Below are 9,975 nucleotides of genomic sequence, written 5' to 3'. Positions count from 1 at the left end.
AATTGAATTTAAACGTTTATTGTCTTTTTAAAAGTGAAAACATTATTTTCTCCATTTTTTCCCTACGAAAGTGATTAACTTGATTGAAGCTGCAAAATGATCTTTAACTTTAAAAGAAGTTGTGAAAAACTAAATGTTCATATATAGTAGAACTAATACCCCTTTTCACATCACCTAGCAAAACTTGGCAGTTTACGCACAACTGGGGGAATGCTCAATACGAAACACAGATGTGTGTAAATTGTGAAGTTTTGCTAGGCAATGTGAAAGAGGTACTGTATAAATAAATTCATTCGTTTAATAAAAAAACAGTAAAACTAACCTCGTTTTTTAGCCTATTAATAATATTTTTTTTAAACAAATATTTTTTACTTGGTAAAGTATACGATAAATCAAATACTTTAAAGTAAAGTACATTTTATTTATAAAAAAACATTTGCTGTGAAAAATTGGTCCTAAATATAGTACATAGAGACAAGACACAACAAAGTGATCCCTTTCAGGGTTGGCTGATAATGTGTAGTTGTTCCACAGTAAAGTGTCCCTGTATTGGGCATCCCAAAAAAGAGGGTTTTCTACTTTTTTTTAATAACAACAACAAACAAATAAATTGACAAAAAACCTCAAATGTTTCATGCAAATACACATAAATGCTAAGTGTAAATGTTTAGTTTTAGTAGCTACAGTACAGTAAAAAATAATTTATATTCAACGATGTCTTGAAATAATTATTAAACAATATTATGTGTTATTATTAATTTAGAATACTTAATTAATATTTTCTCATTGCTACGTAATATAAATTATTAAATGAAACAAGCAAAAATATAACATTATATCATGTTTTTGACTTTATTATTGTGGTATGAAATTATGAATGTAAAAAAAAGTAATTATTTAAAAAGATTTGAATGAATAAGCAGTACTAATGGGTGTATTGTACAAATGGGCTAGCCAGTCCCATCATCGTTAACCTTGATTTACAATGCAAGCAATTTGACCAATCACAAGCAATTTGGATCATTCAAACTTTCACCGGATTGGTCAATTTGTGTGTACTGTTCATGTTGCATCCTAATGTTAACCAAGCCTTAAAAAACTATGGAGCATAACAGGTTTGGTATAAGCCCTATGGGCTTATACAATTGGTAAGAGTGTACCTGATCACCAAAATCTAGCAGGATTATATTTCAGAGCTTGTACCCATTAATGCAAAAAAAACTTTTAGTTTGTAGTAATTTTGGGAGTTGAGCTACCGCTTTCTTCCATATTATACCATATTGCGAAAATTAAAAGCGATAGGATCAATAAGGCAAGACTCTGTACCCATATCGGTACCAATCCTTTGGCCTTACTTGTCTGTTGTGACGGACTAGTCTGTTGTGGTTGGCTTGACGACTTTTGCGCACTGGGTCTTTGGCGTGGCCTAAGAATAGAAATAAAAATATGATTGTTAATATTGCATTGAACACTGAAAATATTTGTCCGAAGGTGAGAATAATGTATGCTCGGTGGTCCAGAGTTATAAATGCCAGGCTAGTAATCTGGAGGTTGTGGGTTTGAATCTCACCCGATTTTTTTCTAAATATGTAATTTAATAATAATTTTCCTAACGTAAACAATAAGGTATTTTAATTGATTATAATTTTAATTACAATCACAACAAAAAAAACAATGGTGTGAGGCATGACCACTACCCACTGAAGCATGACTACTAACTACTGAGGCATGACTACTACCCACTGAAGCATGACTACTAACTACTGAGGCATGACCACTACCCACTGAAGCATGACTACTAACTACTGAGGCATGACCACTACCCACTGAAGCATGACTACTAACTACTGAAGCATGACCACTACCCACTGAAGCATGACTACTAACTACTGAGACATGACCACTACCCACTGAAGCATGACTACTAACTACTGAGGCATGACCACTACCCACTGAAGCATGACTACTAACTACTGAGGCATGACCACTACCCACTGAAGCATGACTACTAACTACTGAGGCATGACCACTACCCACTGAAGCATGACTACTAACTACTGAGGCATGAACACTACCCACTCAAGCATGACTACTAACTACTGAGGCATGAACACTACCCACTGAAGCATGACTACTAACTACTGAGGCATGACCACTACCCACTGAAGCATGACTACTAACTACTGAGGCATGACCACTACCCACTGAAGCATGACTACTAACTACTGAGGCATGACCACTACCCACTGAAGCATGACTACTAACTACTGAGGCATGACCACTACCCACTGAAGCATGACTACTAACTACTGAGGCATGACCACTACCCACTGAAGCATGACTACTAACTACTGAGGCATGACCACTACCCACTCAAGCATGACTACTAACTACTGAGGCATGACCACTACCCACTGAAGCATGACTACTAACTACTGAGGCATGACCACTACCCACTGAAGCATGACTACTAACTACTGAGGCATGACCACTACCCACTGAAGCATGACTACTAACTACTGAGGCATGACCACTACCCACTGAAGCATGACTACTAACTACTGAGGCATGACCACTACCCACTGAAGCATGACTACTAACTACTGAGGCATGACCACTACCCACTGAAGCATGACTACTAACTACTGAGGCATGACCACTACCCACTGAAGCATGAACATTACCCTCTCAGCATTGATTGCCATACTTCTGTGAAATGGTAAGTCTACAATTTTTACTTTTCATTGCATAAAAAATATGTACCCTGAATCTCCTCCTGCTTGAACATGACTGTTTCGTTCATCCTCATCTTCTTCATCTTCATCTAAAAGTATACCCAATACAGTATAAATATTTTATATTTTGAAAGATACACCAAAGACATGTAGCGCGCAGTGTGTTGGACTAGTGATCAAAAGTTGCATTGTGGCAAGGAAAACGCTGTGCAGAGGCTGCATTATGGGAGTATGTTCTCATTCGTGTTTGATAAAAAAAATGACCGGAATAATAATGTGAATCGCTTAGAGGCTTTGTACGAGAAGCGCTATATAAGAACGACACATTATTATTGAAGAACGTCCAAATATATTTTTATATATATATATATATTTTAATATTTTTTGTAATGTAACAAAGTAAAACATGTTTTATTTTGGTCAAGATAAATCAACTTTGTATGGAGTGAGGCTAGATACATTCGTAATCTTTATTGAGGTTCAAAGGATTTTTTTGGGTAAGTATATTCTTAAGATAACGATTTAAAATGCGACTACTATAATATCAATTGTAAATTAAAGAAAACGACCTTTAACCTCATAGTTATAAAAACTTACACCCTAAATCTGAATTGCTATATCGTTCTTCCTCCTCTTCTGCGTACTCCACGTTGCCTCCTGATCTTGTTTCTTCAGCTAACAATCTAGCAAGTTGTCGTTGGTAAACTTTAATAGTTGAATCTATGATAACAACGATAATAAATAAAGGTGATTTAAAAATTAAATGTTGATGTTGAAAGACAGAAGTAAACAGATAGTAAGATGACCCCGACAAAGTGATTAAAAAAGGGAAGATATATATGTTTGTTACAGTTTGCGTATTTTCACATTTTAAAGGGACAATTTACCAAGAGTCTGACCAACTCTTATTTAATGGGGAGATGTTTCTGGTAAAACCATTGATGTGAAATATATATTTGAACACTACGGTAAACACCTATAGAGTGGACAATCCTACATAATTGAACACATTTTTTAGGGTCATGAAGGTGTCCTCTTAATAGGGGTTCAAATAAAATTGTTCTATAATGAAGGATGGATTGGAACTAGGCTACTTGCCTAGAAGAAAACTTTACCTAGAAGTGGTCCAACAGTTTGACTTCTGTCTTCAAGTTCTGTTCTAAGTTCCTCTAAACTTAGTTCTTCAACCATAATCAATTTGTTTTTAAACAGTTGTGTTTTCATAATGGGTGAACTCTGTGTTGAGAAACAGTAGTGTATTCAATTACCAAAATTAACATACGCCAGTAAATTAATGATTAAAATGAGCAAGACAAATAATAAGATAAGATAAATGCTTGATAGGGCTAGGCCCCTCCTGCCAGGCATTTTAGAATACAAAAAAAGTCGTTGAAAGTCTAGCTAGCTTTCATTGACTGAGACAGTAGTAGTACGAAATGCAACTACTAGTAGTACGAAAAGCAACTACTAAGTCTAGCCGAACCTTCTGCCTAGCTAGGCCTTATTATCCGGTTAAGCCTGGCGGCCCCTACGACGCAGGCCTGGCCCGAGCAGCTAGTAGAATTTGTTAGGCTAAGTAGAGTAGGCCTATAGCCTCCTAGCTAGCCTAGGCCTAGGCTTGGATTAGTAGGTGTGCACGTATATTGCAGGCCTAAAAACAATTCCTAATTATAATAACATTACAAACCATGATTCGATAGTTGTATTTAACTTTACTGAATGAATAATGAATTGAAGTAATAACAATTAAAACAAATTATGTTGGCCTCTAAATTATGATGTTTATCAAATTTAATTTGGGGAAATTCCCTACAACGTTGAGGGCGGCCTGTATTATCGCTATACAGAGTTATAATTATTATTATAATAATAATTTATTTGGAGATTACACTTTAACAACAGTGGCACTCGACCAAATGGAAGGTGCATCCAAAAGAAATGTACAAAAAAAAAACAACATGATATAGAAAATAACAATTAGGCCAACAATAAAAAGTCGACGTAGGTCAAAATGTCAAAACAATTCAACTACAGAAACTACAATACCATTGATAATTAACACTACAGCAGCAGGAAACCCACTGACACCTAAAAATACAAAATTACAAGAAATAAACAATAATAGAATAGGTAGGAACTGTAGGCCTACAATATAAAATGAATTGGGCCACAACAATGTAGACCACTATAATGAGCTATCGCAGTGTCGCTACAGCATTCTTCTGATTTGTTGACCTCGTCGTGTAGTTTTCCAGATAAACTATAAACGTCAATGCAGTTTTGAATGGAAACTTTAATATTAATAGCTAAATTATATACAATATCGTTATATTACCTACAATCATGCAGTAATGTCCATCTGTGTATAATAGCACTTGTTAGGTATTAGGCCTACTCTCGTAATTATTTAGAGTATGTTACAACCTGCAAGAAACGAACAATTAAAAGAAATACCATTTAAATTGTATAACAGAGGAACAAGTTTATTGTTAGATTATAACTATACAGTTTATAAATGCATACAAAAAATATATAAAAAATGGCATGATGCATTTTAAATTAATTTAATCTATATACAGTGACGTGTCTGAGTATGAATACGATGTAGATGAAGACCTCAAGATGCCCCGTCCAGTTGTGACCATTGACGTGGAGATGGTCACACCACCAGAGTTCGCGTTTCGTCCGCAAAGCCGTGTCGTGGAACAAGGCAACACCGCTAAATTTATATGTGTACTAAAAGGTAACTACGATTTCATTTTATTTACATTATACAACTTATACTAAAAGTGTTGGCTGTCAATAATTGTAGTCGCTTATTGGTCAGATGTTTTGCCTTTGTCTGACGTAATTTGTAATGTAGGAAGATCAGGAACTTTTAAAACTATTATTATTATCCCTCATTGCAGAAGCAAAAAACAATTCGTTAACTTAATTATTTATTGGATGATACTTTTGTAATATCGAAATTATAAAAAAATAAATAATAAATTACAAGAATATAAGTAAACTACTTTGTTAAAAACGAAGAACTTAAAGTTGTGCCTTAAATTGTTTTTGTTGAATATAATATCAATCAATCGTTCGATTTATATAGCGTTAAAGGTGCTCAATGTAATGATACAACATTGTGGTAATTCACTGGACTCCCATGACAGCCAGTTTGCCTCCAAATCTGGTCACTCAACCGAATTGTGTATATTTGCTCTTAAACAGATTATTGTATTACAACAATCATGGTAGCCCAGTTTATTGCTGTTTCTTGGACGCTAGCAAAGCCTTTGATAAAGTGAACCACTGGACACTTTTCAAGACCCTAATTGACAGGGGTACCCCTTCACCTGTAGTTAAGATACTGAGGTCATGGTATAGGAATCAGGAATTTGTTGTCAGGTGGGGTAGTTCCGTTTCCGATTTTTTTCACTGTTCGTAATGGGGTTCGCCAGGGAGGTGTTATTTCCCCTCTACTTTACAATGTGTACACTGATCCGTTAACTGTTGAACTGACTAAGTCAAAAGAAGGTTGTGAAATTAATTAATTAATTTTAAACTGAATTGCCTAAGCTTTGCCGATGACTTGGTCCTTTTGGCTCCTTCAGTGATTGGCTTACAAAGCCTATTTGGACTCTGTGAAGGTTTTGCTAGTGACCATGATATTACTTTTAATGAAACCAAATCCAAATGCTTGCTATTTTGCCCGAAAGTCCGCAACCTCAAAGGTGTTCCACATATTACCTTAAATGGGGCACCTCTAATCGTTGATAATTCAATAACCTATCTTGGTCATGAGATCAGTAATAATCTGAGTGATGAAAGTCAGTGACATCAAACGTCAATATCGATCTATTTGCATTAGGGTCAACTCTCTAAATAGAAAGTTTGGAAAATGTTCTACTAAGACTAAATGTTATCTATTTAAGAGTTACTGTCACTGATCACTGAAAGTATGTTATAACAATGCCTTACGTTTGCTGCTGAACGCAAGTAGTAATTTCTTGATCATGGCCATTAATCGCCACGTTCTTAATGTGTCAAAAATGCACATACAATGGAATGCTTTGTTGCATTGACTTTATATATTTACATATCTTTGTTTTTGTTCTGTGAGCTGTTAGATTAAGATTTTTTTTTTCTCTCTTTTGCTATGGATATAATATTATTTCACCATGATATTCCGAAATAAAAAGATGAATGAACGAATGGATCGAAAAAAAAATATTACCTGAAAAAATGTAATTTTAAAAGCAAAAAACATAATTATTTTGGTTAAAATAAATAAAAAATTATAATAAATAAAAAAAAAAACAATGGAAAATCGTTTAGAATAGAACATCTCTGCTTTCCGTGAATGTGTAAAATGTATCTTATCTCTTAAATATAATTATTATCTAATATAATAATATAATTGGTTACTCTCCTCAAGCAGAGGAACACTATCGTAAGGAGAGGTTCGTGGTAAATTCTACTAAAAACAATAACAAAACTTTAAAGAACTTAACACATAAATTAATTTAATGCCATGGTAGCTTTAATTAAATGGTTCAAAATGTGTTTTTTTCTTACATGTTATCTAGTAATAAGTTATGTTAAAGTTTGTTGAACCTTCAATACACATGTCCTAATAATATTTATTGTACATAATTTTCATTAAAACAAGTATTTCTTAAAATATTGCATTCGAATTTAATTGTGGCAGGCCATATACATGGCTGAAGTTGCGCGTTGCTTGCGAAAATTTGAGTTAGTGTTTACCGACCGACCGACCGACCGACCGCCACAGTGAGCTATAGAGTCGCGTTGCACGCACGCGACTAAAAAGAAACATCGTAGAAATCATATGAATCAGAATGTTATTGGCGCCGTCATTCGTTCAGTGAAACGGTGAATGTAGCTCCTGTTGTGATTGTATGATAACTTATTAAACAAAAGTGCGTAAATTCAATAAATAGTAAAAAAGTACTTTACTATTTATTTAAAGACATTAATGTAAATGTGTTGATAATGAATTGCTTCAAGTAATATATACATTACTTTCAGTATATAGTTTTAATTCCAAAAACATTACGTACAAAACCAAGTTTTAAAACAATTTATTATCAACATTATTTTATGAACAAAAGACATCTGGAAGATTTGTATAAATAATCTTTTATTTTTTCCATATAGAAACATTTTTGTAAGTAAGTAATAGTATATTAATAGTAAGTACTAACGATAAACCAAAGAAAATTGGAATCCGAACGTAAATAATGCTTTTAGAAAACGCACACAATATCCATGATACCGTAAATAAAAAATCCTAATACTGTATTGGTTACGGATGGAATTTTGTTAAAAAACAGCATAGTGTATAAAATACAACAGTAGGCTTATTAATAAAAAATTATAATCTGATAAATAAAAATAATTAATATTGTAAGAGAAAATTGGAATGAAAAATTGATGAATTGATGAATACAATCTAAGTTTATAGGCCTCTCACGTCTGTAGAAAAACTTATTTTACCAAAAGACAAATAGGCCTAAATAAACGAAATTTGAACACACAATTTGACTATTTTTTTTATTGAATTTTACAATTTTCAGTAAATAAAACAGAAATGTGTTAAAATACAATATTGTGTATTATTATGTGGCGAGGCAGTCGAGGAAATATACAAACGGTACGGGGCGTTATTCGAGGGGTGGGGCGGCTTTATTCCAATTGATGTTCTATAGGTAAGAGGCGTTTATTCAAATAAAAACGGTATGTAGCTTGTAGGTCGATCCAGGTGGTGAGTAGCGGCATACTGATTTTTGCTCCTTCCGGTATGTTATACAACACACGCACACATACAGGTGGTGTGGTGAGGCGCGGTGTACTGATATCGCTCCTTCCGGTATGTTATACAACACACGAACACCATACAGGTGGTGTGGTGAGGCGCGGTGTACTGATATCGCTCCTTCCGGTATGTTATACAACACACGCACACATACAGGTGGTTCAATCTACCGACCACATATGGACAGAAGACGATGGAAGTGGTGGCCTATAATTTTGAACTGTAGCCTATAGTATCCTTGTGAGTAGCGCCTGAGAGTATGCCTAGCATCAGAGAGTATCGCCTATACTGATGTGCATACATAAAAGCTAAAATAATATTACCTAGCAATAATTATATCACTCTGTGGTCTGAGCTCTCAGTGCAGGAGAGGCCTATGCTCACAGGTAGGAGCGCTTGTACTTGGAGAGGTAGGCTACGACGTAGAGGTAGGCTTACAGAAACATGCCTATAATATCGAACTGTGACCTATCGTTGAGTAGCGCCAGAGAGTAGCGCCTAGCACCCGACAGTAGTTCGCAGATTATTTTGTTCCTGGCAATACCCCTCATCGATGATGTGGCAACGCAGTCCCATTATTTTCTCGTTCTTCTCGGAGGTGCACTTCAGAGGTAGCGCTTGATGGTACGCGCTTATGCGGTAGGTCCGACTTAGCGGTAGGCATACATCGCTCAGATGGTCACAATTCGTTGGACATCGCTCCAAAAGAAAATATTGCGCCGTGGGACATCGCTTAGAAAATTGCACTAAGGTATATTGCTCGCCATTTAGGCATAATTTTTAAATATACTTTTATTTACCACCTTCCCCCCCCCCCCCTCTCCCCTTTAGCGTATTCTAATGCAGTTAATGGTTCTCATGTCCTTGCACAAGTATCTTATGCATTTTGTGAGGGTTGGGGACAACTTTTGTACCCTTGACCACTTGTTGAATAAATACGTTTTAAAAAAGGTCTTTTCCTCTGCAAGCTCTTCTTCCTCTGCCAGCTCTTCTTCCTCTGCCAGCTCTTCTTCCTCTGCCAGCTCTTAGGTGGCAGTTATTCGTTTGGTCCACCTGTTGTCCTATCTTCTTGCTAGTTAATTTACCCATTTTGCCGTTGTCTCTTTGACTTGGATAATTTCCTTTCTTGTGCTTTGTCTTTTTGATACAAAGCATTTCTCTTAATTCATTTTTCTCCTGGAATTTACAAGTTTTGTTACAAAAATATGATTTAAACATTCTTAGATGACAAAAACTGGACTGTAAAAAATGTCTTTACTGTGTATTTTCTTATTAATTTTAAATCTTTTTAGTTTTAAAAAACTTTTTTGCTTGATTTGTAGGATTGTGTAAAATGAAAAATACACTATAGTGATATGTTGTGTTGAGACAACACATAATAAAACATGAAATTATGAAAATCTTTAAAAAAAAAAG

At 34.9% G+C, this 9,975-nt stretch overlaps 1 protein-coding gene across 2 annotated transcripts; it reads right to left on the bottom strand.

Annotated features, from left to right (window-relative positions):
• Positions 1-2: 2 nt before the first annotated feature.
• Positions 3-8,940, bottom strand: LOC140058905 (uncharacterized). Of its 2 annotated transcripts, XM_072104691.1 has the most exons (6): positions 8,883-8,940; positions 5,075-5,159; positions 3,851-3,971; positions 3,333-3,455; positions 2,764-2,824; positions 3-1,426 (listed from the first exon to the last, which is right to left on the bottom strand). In XM_072104691.1, the coding sequence occupies exons 2-6, from the start codon at positions 5,078-5,080 to the stop codon at positions 1,225-1,227; spliced, it is 513 nt and encodes a 170-aa protein (XP_071960792.1). In that variant the 5' UTR covers positions 5,081-5,159; positions 8,883-8,940; the 3' UTR covers positions 3-1,224. The 2 variants fall into 2 exon arrangements, with proteins under 2 accessions (XP_071960792.1, XP_071960793.1); XM_072104692.1 differs by lacking the exons at positions 5,075-5,159; positions 8,883-8,940 and adding an exon at positions 4,423-4,537.
• Between the last annotated feature and the right edge of the window lie 1,035 nt (positions 8,941-9,975).

This window comes from Antedon mediterranea, chromosome 9, assembly GCF_964355755.1.
Source record: "Antedon mediterranea chromosome 9, ecAntMedi1.1, whole genome shotgun sequence".
Lineage (NCBI taxonomy): Eukaryota > Metazoa > Echinodermata > Crinoidea > Comatulida > Antedonidae > Antedon > Antedon mediterranea.
The sequence above is the reverse complement of the archived record's forward strand: the minus strand, read 5'-3'. Positions and strand labels throughout refer to the sequence as shown.